Source organism: Typopeltis vanoorti, chromosome 23, assembly GCF_054136105.1.
Source record: "Typopeltis vanoorti isolate ZY-2024b chromosome 23, IOZ_Tvanoo_1.0, whole genome shotgun sequence".
NCBI classification, from domain to species: domain Eukaryota; kingdom Metazoa; phylum Arthropoda; class Arachnida; order Uropygi; family Thelyphonidae; genus Typopeltis; species Typopeltis vanoorti.
This window is the reverse complement of record NC_143571.1, coordinates 3,077,830-3,098,962: the sequence shown is the minus strand read 5'-3', so window position 1 is coordinate 3,098,962 and position 21,133 is coordinate 3,077,830. Positions and strand designations below refer to the sequence as shown.

General features: G+C 36.1%; 1 protein-coding gene across 1 annotated transcript in view; it reads right to left on the bottom strand.

The window, feature by feature from the left end:
• Positions 1-2,524, bottom strand: part of LOC150093575 (uncharacterized) — a gene marked incomplete at its 3' end in the record, with an annotated part of 193,752 nt that extends 191,228 nt beyond the window's left edge. The window contains exon 1 of the mRNA XM_090413224.1: positions 2,458-2,524. Coding sequence (XP_090269350.1) covers positions 2,458-2,524 — 67 coding nt within the window. The remainder of the gene's footprint in view (positions 1-2,457) is intronic.
• Positions 2,525-21,133: the final 18,609 nt, after the last annotated feature.

Here is a 21,133-nt window from a genome sequence, read left to right as displayed (position 1 = left end):
TTATATGCAATATTCTTCTGATTAAATAATTTATGTTTCCCTATTTCAATATGACAATTACAAATTTCGAAAGTCTGATATAAGAAAACCTCCATATGAGCCAAACTAATCAAATACAGTAATAATAAAAAAAAACTTTTAAATACTAATATATATAACAATTTAATTATGCACATATTTGTCAGAATTTAATTATTCCCTTAGCATATCTGCATATTTCTATTCTTTTCATATATCCAAGTCATTTACTTTCTTTGAACTATGGAGATGCTACTATTTCTTAGTGGCATCTCAATATTTGTAATATTTGAATATCTAAAGCCAGTTGTACTAGCTTTAAATATTCAAAACATGTTAATTTGGAGTTTATGCTGTTACCATCCTAGAGGGACTATATTTCCTGATAGCAGATTGATAATATTTCGGCATACACGTGTATACATATGAAACATAACTGGTCTGCTTTCATTAAAATATATTATGCATCAACATTGTTATGGAAAGAATTTCAATAATCTGAGGATATTAATAATTTATTCTTTTTACATTCAAATTAAAATAATTTTAAACCATCTACAAAATCATGACAAGAAATCAAATGTGCAGCAATAGGTGAAACTGTACTGAAGGTGTTTACAATCCTTCAAAAAACATGACTAAAATTACAAACAAAGCCTATTCCTATATATATTACTTATAATATGAGGTTCTGGGCATGTACTTTGACATCTCTGCAAACAATTTACTGAATAATTAATTCTCATCTTAAATGATATGTTATGTGAATTGTTTATTGCGATTGCAAACGCTTTATTTATATAAATTTTGCCTAAAGCACATCATTGGAATTAATTTTTTTGTAAAATACAAACTTGTAGAAATTTTACTGTATACGTAGTTTTCACACGCTTAATACAACTACTTTTATACTACATTTATTAATAGTGAATCATGTAGTAACCAAACACGAGATATGACGATCTCCCAATTCTTTGCAAAATAATCACGGTTTTAAATCTGGAAACTTCTTCTCGTTCAATTCTTCAAGATTTGACTTTAAAAAAATATGACCCTTATTGAAATTAGGCACACCGTACATTTAAACTATCCAAATATATACAAATAACAGACAAACAGTGTACAGGGTACAGGACCCAATCCATATCTGCTAATATTTATTGTATTGATATTACTATTTCGAAATATCATTCTAGGAAATTGTACTTATTATAAAAAATAAATAAATAAAAAAGCAGCAATGAATCTGTAACTACATGTGAAAGAATAGTGGCTGAATAACACGAAACGAATTAATTTTAACTAAAAAAACAATACTTTTAAAGAGAAGACAGGAAATTAAGATCACAATAATAGCTGGTAGTAATGGAATTCGTACAAAATAAACTTTGCACAATTACTATTACAATCCACTACAACAGCAGACAAATAACTTTCAGTAGAGTTTGAACTAATAACGGAATGAACAGAAGGCTAAGTTAAGCTTTTATCCAATCATTTATATCTTTATTTAGCAAACGTTTACAAATCGTCTTGAATTTTTAAATAATCTTCTTTATTCACAAATTAAATACAAACTAAATCAAACATTTTAACAAATAGGTTAAAACTACGAATGAGAAACGATAATACACAAAAACAGCGCTTTAAAACTCGTCGATTTCGGTACGCAAATATATATATACACACACACGCACATACATAAATTGTATAATAAAAATGAGCGTACACTCAATGAAGTTTTTGATATTTCAGGAAATATCCATACTGATAATAAGTTATACAGCGAAATTATTAACAAATATACCAAAGTAAACCACGACGATAATTTAATCCATATATAAATAGTGGATAATAGCTCCATGAACACTGATGTTATTTTAAAAAGTTAAGTGTTCCCTTTAAGTTTAAACAGATAGCAATTTGTCCAAAATTTTTCATTTCAATTTATATTGAAAAGGAATTTTAAAAAAATCACAAAATTTCAAGGAATATGAAATTCGCAATTGAATAAATAATAACTACAGCGTGTTAATTGTAGTATTTGATCCCTTTCCAAGATTCCCCCCACCAAAAAAAAAAAAACCCTCCAAATACGAGGCAACCAGGGTAAAGAACATACAGTGTATACTGTATTTGTGTATACATATGCACATGCACGCTGAATCTCGTGTTATAGCAAATGTTTACGCCTACACAATTGCAAACTAAAACAAAAAAAAAAAATAGCAAACAAAACTCTCAAGCCATAAATAATATAAATTTGATCATAAGAATGTATTAAGGAATTCTTGATCTATAATAAACGTTTTCTAAATGTCTCAACCATTTCCTAACAGAGCAGGAAACGTCAAAGAAAGCCAAACAACACTTTCAACGACACCCCCAGCGTTGCCGTGATACCGCAAAGCAGCGAGTAGGCAGAGCAAATTGGCTTACCACGTGCTTTAGCCTCTGATCTGTACTCCAAATATTTCGCTGCTTCCAGTAACGTTTCTAAACTCATTTCTTTCTCTTTTACCACTCTGATTTAAAAAGGCAAAGTTCCCAAATGCTAACTGTCAATTTTTAAATGGATGGGAGAAATATTCACGCTTTCATCGAACACTTTCCTCCCAAGATGGCGGGATCTCATCAAAACAGTTGCCGCACACTGGATGGAAATGCCGAAGCACCACGTGGTAACAGTGATTGACGTTTACTTAGTCAAAGCTGAGTTCCGTCCTAATACAGTGATTTCCGAAAATAATTAAAAAATTCATATATTTTATATGAATTTGTTGAAAATTTGATTATGTGTTTGCTATAGCTACAGTAATATGATATTCATCAGAATTTAACAGTCTAAAACTTTTATAACATGTTTCATATCATGTAAATATTTTCAGTACATACATACATAACCTAAGTAATACATAAATATACATTAAGCACGTAATTTTTCCATAATTTTATGACTTAGTATAATAGAAATTTTAAGAAATACTGTATTGCAGAGTATTATATTTCTTTTAAATTGGTATAGTTTGTTTATGTATACAATAGATGTATTAGAACACACACTAACGTATGAACCAGCTATAAATATTGGCCAATAGAAAATAAGTTAGTGACGTAGAGATAGGCGGGACTTGTGATCACATGCTTGTCTAAACTGTTGTGCTTCTCTTTGTTACCACCCCCCCAGTTGATGTCTGACTGTCGAAATGAGTCCTTACAAGAAGTGAAAAAAACAATAAATATAAACACCAAGTGCAAGTGGGTTCAATTCAAATCCACTAATGATGTATTTTTTTTAACGCAACTACTGCATCTGCTTTTAGCTTAACATAAATGATTATATACTAATGTTTATTCAGTCTTTGACATAAAAGTAGTAAATTCAAGCATGTTGAGTCACATGGGAGAAAGCTGCCAGCCGTCACTTTCGGTCACGTTCCAGACAACGGGATCTGGTGATTGGATAGTAAACAAATAAAATACACACTACACTAATGCAGTGCCTTGGAGGAGTTCTGCAAGAGTTATTGTGTCGTTACAACTTTATAATATTACGCCAAATTCAGAATTAACGAAGAAAAATTCAGTTTCGACCTGAGGAGCAAAATTTACAATTATTATTTATTTTTCGTTTCAACCGATTCATATCGAACGTGTGAAATTATCCTTATTTTTTAAATAGCATTTAAAATTAATTAAAATTAAAAGAAACACACGTATTATCCACAGTGAAAATTATTTAATTGTAAATATTTCATCCTAAGTATCTTAGGACATCATCAGTACAGTAGTTTAAAACAACAATAGGAATAACATACAGTTAGGGCGCATGATTACAATAGGATCTCATTAAACGTGCGTAACGTGTTACAGAAAAAAAAAATTAATTATTTAACACAATTTTGTATGACAATTTCCCATACTTTAAGGAAGAGTAAGAACGTCGTTGCGGTTTAAGTTTGTGTAGTAGGGCTTCAGAACTTTCTTTGTATAAACGTTCATGTTTATATAAAGGTCTATGTAAAAGTTTAGACTTTTCCCAATGGATCCTATGGTTTGGATTTTCAATTCCGTGTTGAGAGAGGCCAGATTTCTGCGGTTTAAAAAGACGAATGCGGTCTTGATGTTCCGAGATGCGTTTCTGAACAGACCTAGCTGTCTGTCCAAAGTAAGACAATTTGCATGAGCATGGAATTTCATAAACCCCAGGCAACATCGAAGGTGAGAGTTTGTCCTTAGGAGAAGGTAACAAGTTATAAATTTGGTTGATAGGTTTGTAAGTAGTGGCAAAATTGTAATTCTTCATAATTTTAGAAAGACGTTCGGAGATGCCTTTCTGGAACACGAATTTGCTTAGCAACATTCAGAACCGAAACTCACAATAATGGTCTTCATGGCAGGACCACGATATGTAAGCCCCATATTACCCGAACCTACATGCAGTGTCCTCTTCAATGGTGCAAAAAGCGTGTACAGTGGGAAGTAGAAGCTTAGAAAGCTGTGTTATGGAGCCACAAATTACGCTAAACATTCTACCGAGCAGATGGATGGGTGTGAGTATGGCGGATACTTGGTGAACGTCTCATACATGAGTGTAACTAACCACAACTATGAAATTCGAAGGTGACAGTGTGATGGTAGTGTGCTGTTTTTCCTGGTTTAGTCTCTATTTCTGGTATCATGAACATTTGTGACGTTTCTACGGAACTGACCATTGTCTCTTTCAGCAAGACAATAGTCAGTACCATGTTGTAAGGCTGCTGCTGTAACTATGTGGTTTGTAGACGTGAACGTCACCACATTTGACTGGCATTCACAGAATCCTGATCTCAACCTTATTGAATATCTGTTGGATGAACTGGAGCATCGGGTGAGGTCAAGTGACCCCCCCACACACACACACACACAACAGTCCAGGACCTTATTATACGTTTACAGGAAGAATGGTCCAAAATTCCCATTGTTCGCTATTGTACGCGTGTGGTAAGCATGCCCTATGTATGTAAGCATGTCCTGTAAATATGTCACCTTATTAAGGTGGGAGCCATGACTGTTTGTTCCTCACACTCTGGTGTTCGTCGTCTTCTTTCCTAGCAGCGTATATGGGTGTTCCAATGAGGACAAGCTGAACTACAAACCTGAAAATTATGACAAACTCAAGAGAATGTTATCTTTGCTTCTATGCTATCGGATACTGGATGGGAAGGAAATCAGCAGTGCATGGGAAGCTTTAAAAAGAAGCTTAAATTATGAGGTATTAAAATGTGTATCTACAATTCGAAGAACAAACAGGATCTGAATGAAATGGAAGTGCATTCTTATTAACAAATGAAAATTTTTCGTTTGCGTAATAGAAGTAAATCATTGCTTTATTTATGTCATTTACGCACAGATTCACTACACGAACGGTGATGTGGAACCTAACATATCATATGACAGGGATATACCTGTATTTCATAACTCATCTCAGTCTTATTCTCATTCTCACGATATTCCTTCCACATCATCTACTTCCCATGAATCTCTTGCTTAATAAGATTGCCAATCCATTTCATTCAGATCTTGTTTGTTCTTCGAATTATAGATACACATTTTAATACCTCATAATTTAAGCATCTTTTTAAAGCCTCCCATGCACTGTTGATTTCCTTCCCATTCAGTATCTGACAGCATGGAACCAAACATAATATTCTCTTGAGTTTGTGATAATTTTCAGATTTGTAGTGGCCTGGTTGGCCGAGTGGTCAGCATATCCGCTCTCCAGCCAAAAGGCTGCGGGTTCGAATTCCGCCGTGGGCATAGATGTCGGTGATTCTCTGAGAAAATACAAAGTAGTGATGGTCTGCAGTAGATGGCGTTGGTGTAGATGATGAAGAATGCATTTGGTGGATTGAGTAGTGGAGACGGAGAGTTGTGGAGTAGCTGCTCCCCCCCCCCCCTCGATGAGTCTTTGGACTCCATGGAGGTGAAAATAAAAGTTACTCTGAATAGCTTTGTTCAAGGAAACATGTTAACCAGTTTGGTCCTCAAGATACATCATTAAATTTTTTTCCATTTCGGTAATAAGACTGTCGCTTTTACGGATAACTATAGTATAAACAAGTGTAGCACTTTTCACCTTATCTTTGTTTTTAACAACTGTAACAAGAGTTACAGTTGTTAATTGATGTAAATACACTATCGTCATTAAATATAATAAATTTAATCTTAGTATCTAATATAATAGATTTAGGCGTCATCTTTTCACTCAAAGTAACGTCTCCCCCTCGCTCTGAATTTTATTTTCCATATTATCAAAAACTAAAATAAAAGTTATAAACAGTTTATAATTCGTCAGCGAAACACAGTTATGTAGTGAGGAAAGACGTCGTAAACAAACAGTTCACGAAAACTGCACATCGGTTGATGTACAGGAGCGTCATGTCGTTAAAACTATCATATGAGCAAAGCAAAGCATCGTAAGACGGGGCATTATATGTAAAGCGCAGGCCAGAAAAATTACGAGTTTTGTACGGAAAACTAAGTTGGAGTGTGAAAAAAAATTGGTTGAACAAGCTAAAGGCAACCCAAAAGAATTTTAAAGTAAAAGAAGGAATGGATGCAGAAGAATAACCTTATTGAATGAAGACTCTACCCTTGCATCAGAAGTAGATTAATCAGGTTGAGCTGTTGGATAACCCGGATAAGAATTCTAAAGCTTCAGCCTTATGCTAAAGGAATGTTCAGCCAACACATATTTTTTGTGATTTGAGTCTTAGCTCAAGGAAGTTCCAACAGGAATGGAAAAGAATATATGATAATCCCATTGCACAATGATGGTGCAAAAAAGAATGATATGTCTAATTATTGACCAATCAGTATCTCTAGAGAGAGATTGGGAAGATTTTAGAGTGTTGGTAAGAACTCCTATATAGAAATGGGTGGACAAATAAGCTATGCTTTAGGAAGCATCTGGGAAGTAGCAGGCCAACTATATAGATGTTTCAATTAGAGCAAATTACATGCTGGACAAATCTGTAAATAATGCCAAACTCAGGAGAATACTATCCTTGGTTCCATGGAATCGTTTACTGAATGGAAAGGACATCAACAGTGTACTGGATGCTTTGAAAAGATGCTTAAAATGATGTGGTATCTAAATGTGTCCCCAGAGTTCAAAGAACAAATAGGATAAGAGTGAAATGGACGTGCAGTCTTATTAATCAAAAGATCCATAAGAAGAAGATGAGGAATATGGGAGGATTTCATGAGAATAAGTGGGAGAGAAGTTATGAAATATATAAAGCACATACCAGAAAAGTTAAGAGTATTGTACGGAAAGCTAAGTTGGGGCATGAAAAGAAATTGGCTGCACAGGCTAAAGGCAACCGAAATATTTTTATAGTTATGATGCAAGTAAAAGAAAGAATAAATGTAGAAGAATAACTTTACTGAATGCAGATGGTACCCATGTATCAGTAGTAGATGCTATAGTACAAATGATGCGTGCTCATTTCACCAAGATCTTCACCACTACATCAGATGAAGAGGTAGAGGTGAATGAGAAGGAGGTTCTAGGGCTGTTGGCTCTTGATATGTTTGTATAATTTGAATCTTAGCTCAGGAAAGATCCCACAGGAATGGATCATTATTATTGATAATCTTTGACTGATATATCTTAAGGTATTCCTTGATGAATTTCCTTAATTATTAATTAAGTCATATAAAATAAAATAAAAATCATCGAAATTAGAATCATTAAAAAGAATATTTTTTTTAAAAATCTAACCATTCTAGAAAATGAACTATATATGCAGCATATCGGAGCTGAACTTTGTAAAAGAATGCGTTGGAATGTTATTCAAGTTGATTATTGTTTAGGAGATTAATAAAAATAACTCTCTAGACAAAAAAAGCGACAGAGAGAGAGAGAGACAGAGAGAGAGAGAGAGAGAGGTTTATACCATTAAAATTAATATACAGTATACATAAGAACTATAAAAATATTACAAAAGTCCACAGACATCAGGGGAGCTCTCTCCTGCCTGCAACATTTATATCATCATCATCAACAACAGATTTCTTCATCCACTGCTGAACAAATGTCGCCTTTCCATGAGATTTCCATTTTGACTGATCTTGTACATCTCTCTCCATAAATGTCCACAACATCTTTTCATCTCATCATCGTATCTTACTGCTGGTCTACCTAGTTTCTTTTCGGTAACCAGTTCTTGGTGTCCATGCTATTGTTTTCTTGGTCCACCTATTGTCAGACATTCTCATCACATGTCCTGCCTATTGCTTTTTTATTACTGATCCAATATCCATTATTATGTTTACTTCCTTATCCAAGTATTATTCTTTTTATATCACAATGCTATTCCCAAAATAGCCCTCTCCATGTTTCGCTGTGTTTTAAGATATTCTAGCCGTTTATTACGTCAGACTCCAGGTTTCACTGCCATAGGTCATTGTTGGGAGTACACACACACGCACTGGTTGTAGATATTTCTTTTTAAGCAGTTTGGTAAATTTTCTTTACATATATCTATATAATGATTAAAAACTTTCATCCCCTTATTCTAGCTGAAATTTCAATATTAAGTTTATGGTCGTTTGTAATGATTTGTTCCAGACATTTGTATGAAGTCGCTATTTAATCTGCCTTTGATTTATATCGATTTGTTTCCGTACTGGAGTATCTTATTCTACTTTATTTTTGATTCGCCCATGTTTATATGCAGGCTTATCGTTAAAATTACTTCATTTTATTCAATAATCATGTATTCTAATTCTTTTAGAAATGTTGCCATTAGTATGAAATGAAGTATTCTCCATCAATATTCAATCACATTTTCTATCTCAGTTCAATTTTCTCATAACATATTCAAGGACTATAATAAATAATTTAGATGAGAAAGAGTCTCCCTGCCTCGCGCCTCTTTTTTTCCCCTATTTCTTTTTCTTTTCCATTTTCCTGGCGAACCTAGAGTCATCGTAACTCAGTCAGATAGACGAAGCCCTTTGATCGGAAAGACCTGGGTTCGATTCCTGTCAGTGACGTGAGGAACCTTTATTTGGTCTCTTTCGACTAAAGGTGAGTGAGCCAGTCTCATACGGAGGCATGGTTTTTTTTCACCCGGAAACTCGAATTTTTCGTCCCCCAGAACAGGCAAACCGTCCCCGTGAAACACACACGGATTACGTTCATGAATACGTGCCAGCCATATGCCGGTCACGAGCCCGGATCAAATTGGGGGATTGGGGAAAACAATGGTAAACTATCCTGTAAAAATCTCACGAGGAAAACTTTATTGGCAATGTCTACAAAGTCACCTACGGTCGGAAACGACTGTAAGGGAAAATCACTCAGTCACTGCCGAACCTCTCTCTCTCTCATGTTTATGAGTTAATGTGTTAATATAAATATCGTCTATTCCTATGTTTTAAAGCTTTTCCATAATCAAAGAAGGTCAAAGGAATTGGTATATTACGAATATATTCTTTGTTTTTTTTTTTCATTAATTAATTTAAGGCTTGTATATCACTACCCGTTCTTTTTGTAAGGAAATTTAATATGTTGTTTATTCTTCCATCTATAATTTTTGTAAAATTCTTATAAGCACTGGAAGAAGAGTTATATGTCTATAATTTCTTATGTACTTTTATGACCTTTCTTATACAGAAGGATACTTTTTCCAGTACTAAAAATGCCAGGGGTTCTTCCTGTTCTTAAACCTAGTATAAAATTCTGCTAGTTTTATATGCACTTCGTTTTTCTAGATTTCTATGTATCACATTGAACCTTAAACTCTTAACATCTACAACACTTTCAAGCAATGCATTCTACTCATCCACCACTAGCCACGTAGAAAAATAAATAAATATAATACTCCTCGCCCTCTCATGCACCACTCCCTTGCGCAGTTTCCAAGGATAATTTTTGCCTTTTTGTTTTCACCCTGAAAAAATCACTCTCGCATCCATCAAGTAAATACCTCCTAACAACTTAAGAATCTCAATCATATCACTCTACCTCAGGGCCGACTCTACCGTCGGTGAAACACGTGTATTTGCACGGGACAACACGTTTTTTGGGGAAGCAAAACTGTCCTAAACTATCTGAAAAATAAATCATAAAAAAGTCATTTATTCCTTCTCTGTTGAAACCAGACTTCAGGATGTCGTTAGTTACATTTTTACATAATAACTTCATTGTACTGTATACTTTTTTTAAAAAATCATAACCATTTAAAATGATGTACACATGTTGCGTTTAATATCGCACTGTCAGTGTTAATATCACTGACAGTGTTAATATGACTAACTTAGTGTTAACATCGACGTGACAATAGCAGAACACCTTCTATATTGCATTTATTTCCGATTCCATTGTTGACCTTGACCTGATGGTAAATCTCATTTAACCGATGAGGATTTCCTTAGACTACACTTAGATTAGAGAAATTAAACTATATTGGTCTTATTTGTGATTTTGCAAATAGGAAAGCAAGAAAAGTTTCGTTTTAAACAGTAGGTTTGCATTTTAGCATTCAAAATGTAAATTAACTTATGTTAAGACATGACACGTGTCCTTAAATCTAATATATATATATTAGATTTTATATATATATATATATATATATATATATATATATATATATATATATATATATATATATATATATATATATATATATATATATATATATATATATATATATATATATATATATACAGTATATATATATATTCCGATATATATACTGTATATATATATATATATATATATATATTCCGATAATAGGGCAATCAATCTGTCTTCTGGGATGAGTTTGTTTATTATTACAGGCCGGAAAATTTAGCTTTTCTTTTATGAACATTGTAGTTTTTAAAGTGTAACTATTTTGCTTGTGTAACAGTTGGAAAAATGTACGTAGAGTATTAACAAAATTAAAAAGGTATAGCATAAAACAAAAATTTAACTAAGTTTATTTTTAAGAACGTTTTTTATAAAATAAAAATAATTATACAGGAAAACAGAAATTTTTTTCAAATGAACTTAGATATTCTAAACTTACAGTTGAGAGAACTGAGAGACTTTAATGTCCTAAACCGACTAATTATTTATAACGTGTTGTGACTCTTTTAACAAACCCATGCAAAAAAAGTGTTGGAAAAAAATACTATTATCAAATCCTTTTAATCTTCAGAGTCATCTGAATCGATGTCCGAATCGCCATCACTTTCACTTAAACTGATCACCAAAGGTTCGCATAATTCTTCGATAATTCAATCTCTGTCCCAATACATATTTTCCAATGAGGTGACATGAGAGCAATATTTTCCCCAGTTTTGAACTGTAATACTTTCAATCGCTTGTTCTGAAAGCTTAAAAAGTTTCGACATGTTAATATCTCCAGTTACGTTGCGATGGCGAATGAAACTTTTCACTTCTGCCCAAACATACTCAATAGCATTAATATCGCAATGATATGGTGGTAGCCTCAAAGCTAGAAATCCATGCTCTCTGAGCATCGTGTCGGATTTAAATAGTTTAGTTATGGGCGAGTTTCTTTTGACCAAATTAAGCAATTCAATTTTTCGCATATCTGGGGAATGAGAAATGTTATTTGCAGAGAGCCCATCCATAAGAACTTGCTTCTTAGTAGACCAATTTGGAACTTTGTTTAATCGAATAGAATGAATATGAAGCGTTATCAATTATAACAACAGCATTTTTAGGAAGGTTTGGGATCAGTTTTTCTTCTGCTCACTTTTCGAAGATCGTAGAATTCATTTGCCCATGGTAATCTCCAGTAGTTGAATTGGCTTCGTATAGTAAGTTTGAATTCGGTAAAAAACCCATTTCTCCACCCGCACACAAAATTATTATGCGCCGCGAGGCATTTCTGGTTTGTTGCACTCCACATTCTTCTTTAGACTGCCAACATTTCCCATAAATTAAATTACTATCAATCCAAGTTTCATCTAGATACACAATCGGTTTTTTCTCCTCCCTGAAACGTCTTATTGCTCTCAAATACTACGTTCAAGATAAAACAATGTCACTTCGCTCCATGATAAGTTTCCTTTTATTTTGGGGCTTTTTGAAACAAAATCCGATTTTATGAAGTATTTTCCTTAAAGTTTCTCTTTTCCAAGGAAAATTAATTTTTTCTTTAAGCACAGGAATCAATTTCGGAACACTTGGCACTCTTTTTTCGACCACGTAAAATTCGTGAATAGTTCTTCTTATAACGTCTACATCAAAATCATTCAAAGCTACGGTTTCGATGGTTTTCTTTACTCTGTCGCTTTTTTTTTTTTTAGGAGATTTAAATTTTGGCTTACCTTCACCTTTTGATTCCCTACGAATTCTTTTTAACAGTCGACCCCGATACGTCCTCAATTGCACTTGCACGTTTTATGACTTGAGAAAGGGGAACAAGGAGGCGATTCTTTTTCGCAGAATGTCAGCACATTATTCAATATTCTTTTGCAAGAGCTACTAAAACGTTTAACAACAGAACTTGTTGACTGTACTGGATCCATCATACAAATTAATAATATAAAAAAAAAGCGACAACAAAAATCAAGCTAGTACTAGTACAGCGACAGACAAGAAAGTACGTGATTTTGCATGTTGGCGACCAATTCGTACATCCTTCATTTCTTTCTCCCCTTCAGCATGAATCGACTAATCTTGGCAAAATGCCAAGGAGAGATCTACAAACGGTGGGCGAACTATACTCGTCTTCACTTGATTTGAATTACCCATGCAGATGCGCATTTTTAGAACAAACTTCCACCGTTAATGGGTTAATTCTTTCTCTCTTTCTGTAAAAAATATAGTTTATCATCATTTTTCATTAAATTATGAATTTTCAATAGCTAATGCTATTATTTAGAATTTATTATCATACATTTTGAAATCTAGCTTAACATCATGGCTTCTAAGAAGTTATTAAAAGTGTTTTTTTAGGGGGAATGAGCGGCAAAATATTCTATTGCAAGGGGCGATAAAATTCCTAGGGTCAGTCCTGCTCTACCTTCTATCTGCCAAATTCTGCGGATTAGATAACTTTAATCTAATCCTCAATCATAACTAATCTTCTACAGTCCAGAAATAATTTTTGTCCACCGCCTCTGCACCCTCTCCAAAGTGTCTTTTATCTCTTTAAATATAAGTAACCAGATTTGAGCAAAGCAGTCCAGATGTGGCCCGATCAGAACCTCATATAATGAAATCACTATCACTTTATATATTTCTGCTTATTAATACTCTTCTTAACATGGTAGTAATCCTCTGGTGTTTTTGCAACCTTTTTGACATGTCCCTTGAATTTCCCTGATTTCCTTTTCACAAATTTTCATCCACCATTACCCCAAAATCCCGTGCTTCCTACACTATACCTCCACACATAAGTATGTAGTCCTACTATAAACAGACCCCAAATTTTCAAAGCTTTACACTTAGAAATGTCAAACTGGTATCACAATTCTTGTTCTTACCTTTTTCACCTCCTTCGCATTTTCCCGAAGAGGCACACCTTCCCCAGCTACACGTCATCCGCAAACAACTAAATATATCCATGAACTCCAGTGAAAATATCATCAATGTAAAGATTGAACAGTAATCGTACTAGTACAGAGTCCTGTGGAAGTGTTGTCCCCACACAACCCTTTGATATCTATCAGACAGCCAATTGTCAATCCAGCCCACCAACTTAATATCCAAACCAATACGCTTCAGCTTAAATATCGGGTTATCATATGATCCTATCAAATGCTTTGTGGAAAAAAATTACATTTCCCTCATCAACCATCATTACACATTCTGCAAATGAGCAGGTTCTTCTCTTAGTAGCAAAAACTTTCTTCCACTCTCTTCTGTTCTGAGCCTTCTCTTTCAAGGTTGTGTACCTATCTCCATTCACCATGTCCTCTTGCATTGTTTTCCTTACTCTTCCTCTGGGTCTTTTGCCGTCAATTGTTCCTTCGATGGCATCTCTGATGATTCCATTTCCTCTCAGAATATGTCCGATCCGGTTTCCCTTTCTACCCTCTTTAGCAGACTTCTTTCTTCTTCTACTCTTTTTAAGACCTCTTCATTAGTTATTTTATCTGTCCATTTGATTTTTTCCATCCTTCTCCAAATTCACATTTCAAAGCTTTCCAAAATCTTAATTTCTTCTTTCTTCAATGTCCAAGTTTCAGCTGCATAGAGGGGCAACATTCCACACATAACATTTTATTAGTCTTTTCTTTAGGTTTCTATCCATTTTACTTCTGAATAAATTCCATTTTCTATTAAAGGCATCTCTTCCCATCGCTATTCTTGCTTTTATGTCACTTTTACATCTTCTATCGCTACTAATAACACTTCCTAGATATTTAAATGTCTTTACTTGATTCAATTTTTCCCCATTTATTCTGATATCCATATTTGTCTCTTTCCTTGCTACTTTCATTACCTTTGTTTTTCTTATGTTAATTTTCATTCCATAATTGATAGAGGACTCCAGTAATCTGTTCAACAGATGATGTAATCTCTTTTCAGTATTTGATAATAATGCCTCGTCATCTGTATATCGTATTGCAAATATTTGTCTACCTCCAATCTTTATTTCTTCTTGTGAATTCTCCAGTGCTTTTTAACATTGCTTTGGAGTACATGGCTTCATTTATTGTGGTGAAGTGAACGAAATGAAACAAGTGAGTGAAGTGGATGGATGTATTCAGAATACCAAGTATTCTGAATCTCATAAGATTTATTATAAATATTAACCAGATAACTGAAATTTGATCGCCCCCTAACAAATCCGTGCTATCCTTCACAGGCAATATTATCCTCATATGGCCAACTTTGTATGCGTTAACAATTTCTCCAGTATCTTAACAACCACAAAAGTAATACCACCTAGTCCATAGTTTGATGCCTCTATTCTCCTACAACTTATACAGTGACACTGACTAGTTCGTTGTAGAGTGAGTGTTCACTGGAGTCCACTCACTCCACAGTGAACTTTCCAGTTGCGGGGCCATCAATAAACAGCCAAGTCAAGTTGTGTGAGTTCTTGAGGACATTCTCTTAAGACACATAGCGAAATTTCATTCTGTTCCATAGCCTTATGAGATTCAGAATATTTGGTACTCTAAATGCATCCATCCACTTCACTCACTTGTTTCATTTCGTTCACTTCACCACAATAAATGAAGCCTACAGTCAGTTTCACAGATGCCCATGACAGGTCTTTGAAGATGATAGTCAGATGTTTACAAGAATTTTCAATGAATAAACTGTAAAAGAACAGCTGCAAGCAAATAACACAAATTTGTGAGGCCTTTAGGCTGAATCTTTTACACACTATTCGAAAATAGTTAACATTTTGGTCAGGTGATTGTTCCATTTCAAACAAAATGGCTTTCCCCTATCATTTTACATCAAAATTCTCCTCATCGTTGTAACGTCATATAATATAAAACACGCCTATCTTGAAACTATTATTAAGGTATATTCTCTTCAACTACCCATGAATTGAAAATGGTCGGGAAACTTCACCGCTGGTTCTAAAGGCATTAACATATTTTTTTAAGTTAGTGAATAATTGCATTTCTATATTAGCATAATTATTGTTGTTATTATTACCTCGTAAGAGCTCCAAGGATTCCAGAGACTCATCGAGGGGTACACTTACTCTACAACTCCCCGTCTCCATCATGTACACCAGCGCTATCTACTGCTCACCACCACCACCAGTATTTTTATTTATTTATTTATTTTGTCTGTAAATTGCGTGGGTCCTAAAGGCCAATTTGTCTGCACTGGGGATGAAAAACCCGAGTTTCCGGGAGAAAAAATCCTGCCACCACCGTATGAGATCGACTAACTCACCTTCAATTGAAAAATTGATATAAAGATTCCTCCCGTCACGACGAGAATCGAACTCAGGCCTTTTCCAATCTACCCAAATGTAACGCAATGTACCGAAGAACCGTTGCAATTGGAAGAACAACGAAGAACCGTTGTTCTTCCAATTGCGCTACCGAGGTGCTAATTACATTAAAATTTTATAATTCTATAATTTCGTTACTCTTAGAACTTTTCTAAGAGTAACTAAAAAACTGTTACAAATTATCATGCAAATCTTGAGATTCGTATAAATACAATATTCCCAAAACATGCAATCCCTAATTACTGCACTTTCTGAAACAGGAAGAATAATATAAAGATGAGTTAGCCCATCTCATACAGTGGTAGCAGGGTTTTCCTTCCTGGAAACTCAGATTTTTCATCCCGCGTACAGACAAATCGGCCTTCAGAACACACGCAATTTACAGACAAAAAATAGTATTGGTGGTAATGATAGGCAATAGATGGCGTTGATGGTAGTAGTGTCGTAGTTGGAGAATTAAGTAGTAGTGGAGAGGATGACATGTATTTAGCGAAGCAGAGTAGTATGCCCTCCCACGATGAGTACTTGCACTCTTTGAAGATGTCACGTAATAATAATAATAATAATATTTTAAAGGAACGATTTACCACTATACGCTAACTTTAAACTCAGGTACACAGGTATAGATAGAATTTTTTGGGAAAAAAAAAAGGATTAACTAAGCTTAACGTCATAAGCTACGAATAGTAATAACCCATTAAGATGTTAACCGTGCGAAATATACTACTATATAAGATAATGCACAAATTTCTCTCAACACGCCTATTGTCGAACTCGGATTACACAACTAGAACTAAAATACAATAAATAACTCGCTTTGCAGTTTCAAATAAAAGCACACTAAAAACAAGCATGCACATTATCACAACACTGCCACCTATTTAATATATTATTATAACATCAACTCTCCTCGAGTCAAATACACGTCGAGAGAGAGAGAGAGAGAGAGAGAGAGAGAGAGAGAGAGAGAGAGAGAGATTTATACCATTAACAACTGGTTTTTCCAATTCAGTTCGTTTCCGACCCCAGGTGATTTTGTAAAGCATCTCCCGCAAAGTGTTCCTGGTGAGATTTTTACAGGGTAATTCACCATTGCTTTCCCCTACCCCCCAGTTTTATCCAGGTTCAGACCGGCATATGGCTGGCACGTATTCTCATGACTGTAATCCATTTGTGTGTTCAAGGGGCCGGTTTGTTTGTAGTGGGGGACGAAAAGCCCCAGTGAGAGTGGCTAATTCACCTTTCGTCGAAAGAAACTAGATAAAGGTTCCTCACGTCACTGACGGGAATCTACGAGAAGAAAAAAGACAGCGTGACAGCTGACAGTTCAGGGTTATTAAAAATGGAGCGCTACACGAAAGAACAACGCATTTTCATTGTTGAGCAATATTTTAAAAATAATGAAGGTTTGGCAGCTACAGTTCGCAATTTTCGTACAAAATATGGTCGGAATAGTGATTTAACTTCATCAACTGTGAAAAGATTAATTAAAAATTTCAAGGAAACTGGATCAATTAGTGATCTTATACACTCTGGCCGTCCTTCAACAAGTCTTTCAACAGAAAACATCGAAGCAGTTCGCAAGAGTGTTGCTGAGAGTCCAGGAACATCAATTCGGCACCATGGTCTTGAATTGGGCATTTCGAGAAGCTCTACAGCGTATTCTCACGAAAGATTTGCATCTTTATGCTTACGAAGTTCAATTGACACAAGAACTGAAGCCTACTGACCACACACAGCGAACAGAGTTCGTTGAATGGATTATGGAACAACAACAAGTGGATGCTTATTTTTCGAACAAAATCATCTTCAGCGATGAGGCTCGTTTTCATCTTGATGGCTTGGTTAATCGACAAAATTGTCGCATTTGGGGTTCAGAAAATCCACGAGTGATTGTTGAGAAACAAATGCATCCACAACGTGTCACTGTTTGGTGCGGATTTGGGGCCGGAGGCATCATCGGTATTCTTCTTCGAAAATGCGGCTGGTAAGGCAATAACAGTTAATGGTGCTCGCTATCGCGACATGATAATCCAGTTTTTTGTGCCTAAATTGCAAGATATGGATGTGGACGACATATGGTTTCAATAAGACGGTGCCACATGCCATACAGCCCGAGAAACAATTCAATTACTGCATGAGTCATTTCCTGGTCGTGTAATTTCCCGTTTTGGTGATCAGAATTGGCCGCCCAGATCATGTGACTTAACGTCGTTGGATTTTTTCTTTGGGGTTTTTTGAAGTCTAAGGTTTATGCAAACAAGCCCACGCCCACCCACGCCTTGAAGGGGGGAAATTGAGCGCTGTATCAACGAAATTCAGCCACATTTATGCAAAGCGGTCATGGAAAATGTCGACAAAACAGTGCGTCTGTGCCAGCAATGCCGTGGAGGCCATTTACCCGATATGCTATTCCATGCATAACCCTATACTGTACACTTTATGAATCAATAAGAAATTACAATTTTTAATTAAAAACCTGTGTTTTCTATCAAAATTACTTCTTGCATGAATTTTGGGACACCCTGTATATATATATTACAAAAGTCCACAGGCTTACAGAAAATTTCTCCTGTCTATAACACCTGTATCATATTTATCATAATGAATCTTAAACTCATTCACACTTTTAGCATTCATATTTTAGCATAATCAGTAAATAATACCTCAAGGGCTCACTTTAGTGAGTACGGGCATGGCAAACCCGAGGTACCATGTCTCACTCCATGTAATATTCATCTGTTATATTATTCTGTAGACTGGTTCCTCTTCTTCTTTCTCCTCTCCTTGCTCCTTCCCCCTGATGCTATTAGAGTATTCGAGGGATAGAGGTGAATCTTTCCTATCTTGCTAAGTCATTTCGTCTTATGCAGTCACCGAAGGAGGCAAGCTAGCCTCAATAAGTGCCAGTCCCAAGCCCGGATAAATGGCGAGGGGTGATGTCAGGAAGGGCATCCGGTCGTAAAACTTCACTGCCAGCTCTAGGTATGATATGAGTCAAAGAGAAAATGATATAAGGGCTAGGGCGTACCCCTTAAGCGACGCGCAGCCACATCGCGCCCTACAGCTGAGAGAAGTGGACGAGGGCTACCGCATCAAGGGTGGGTGCGGTTAAAGAAGCGAGCCCAGCAGGTGGAGAGCATGTTGCGAGTGGGAACACTGAATGTTGGAAGCATGACTGGAAGGGGAAGAGAGGTGGCAGACATGATGAAGAAGAAGAAGTTAGACATTTTATGTGTGCAGGAGACAAGGTAGAAGGGGGAAAGGCAAAGGAACTGGGAGATGGATATAAATTGTTCTACTCTGGAGCGAATAACGAGGGAAGAAATGGTGTAGGAATTGTGGTGTGTGGCAGAATGAAGGGCGAAGTACTGGAAGTGGGTAGAAGGAACGACAGGATCATTCGAATGAAATTGGGTCTTGAAGAAGAGCGGGTGGTCGTATTATGTGTATATGCTCCGCAAGTTGGCTGTACAGCAGAGGAGAAAGATGAGTTCTGGAACGTGTTAGATGAAGAAATGAGGGAACTGGAAGAAAACGAGATGGTGATGGTCGGAGGAGACTTGAACGGACACATAGGGAGACAGAATAGAGACTGTGAAAGGGTGCATGGTGGCCACGGAGTGGGGATGATGAACCAGGAAGGAGAGAAGGTTGTGGACTTTGCAATAGCGTTTGATCTGGCAATTGTGAACTCGTTTTTCTACAAGAGGGAAGAACATTTGATAACATTTAGGAGTGGTAACAACAGTTCACAAATTGACTACATTTTGACTAGAAGAAAACATCTTAAGGTTGTGACAAATTGTAAAGTAATTCCAACAGATCAAGTGGCACAGCAACACTGACTGCTGTGCTCAGACTTTAAAATAAGATCGATGATAAGAACCTCTGGAAGCCATGGGATGAAGACAATTAAGTGGTTTCGCTTAAAAGAAGAGAGTGCGAGGAATCGTTTTATGGAGAGGGTGTTACAGAGGATTTCGGATGGACTGGAAAGTGTACAAGATTGGTGGAAACATAATTCAAAAGTAATCCTGAGCTGTGCAATCGAGATGCTTGGTGAGACATCTGGAAAGATAAGAGAGCAGAAGAAGGGTTGGTAGTGGAATAATAATGTACAAGTGGCAGTGACAGCTAAGAGGAAGGCAAAGCAGAAGTGGGATGAAACAAGAGTGGAAGAGGACGGAGAGGTGTACAGAGAGAGAAATCAAGAAGCCAAGAGAGTTGTGGCACAGGCAAAGGCCATGGAATATCAAGATCTGTATGATCAATTAGAAACAAAGGAAGGACAGATAAAAATTTACCAACTAGCGAAATATAGAAATAAAGCAGCAAAGGACATCTTACATGTGAGGCAGATCAAAGACGCTGAGGGAAGAGTATTATGCAGGGATGTGGACATAAGAAACAGATGGAGAATATACTTTGAGGGACTTTTGAATGAGGAAAATGCAAGGACACACAGAGATAATGGGCTGCCTTCTGAGGGGATGGTGCAGAACATCAGTAGAGTGGAAGTCACGAAGGCCATGAAGACGATGATGAATGGAAAATCGGTGGGCCGCGACAGAATTCCAGTGGAGGCATGGAAGGCACTGGGGGAAGAGGGAATTGACCTGCTGTGGGACCTGTTCATGACAGTTTGCCAACAGGAAAATATACCGGAGGAATGGAGGGAGAGTACTCTTGTCCCCATCTACAAGGGTAAAGGGGATGCACAAGACTGTAAAAATTACAGAGGAATAAAGTTGATGTCCCACACAATGAAAATCTTAGAAAGGGTTCTTGATGGTAGATTGAGGAAGGAGGTGGAGATTGCAAAGGAAAAATTTGGCTTCATGCCTGTTAGATCAACAACAGATGCTATCTTTGGGTTAAGGCAGATGATGGAAAAGTATCGAGAGAAACAAAGGGAGCACATCTGGCATTTATTGATCTGGAGAAAGCATACGATAGAGTGCCAAGGCAAGACGTCTGGAGGTGTCTGAGGGAGAAGAAGGTTCCGGAGAAATATGTCAGGTTGGTGCGGGAAATGTAAATGTACAGAAATGCGAAGACAAGTGTTCGGACCTGTCTGGGACAGACAGAAAGTTTTCAAGTAACAGTTGGCTTGCATCAAGGGTCAGCATTAAGTCCGCTTCTGTTTAACATTGTGATGGAGATGGTGACGG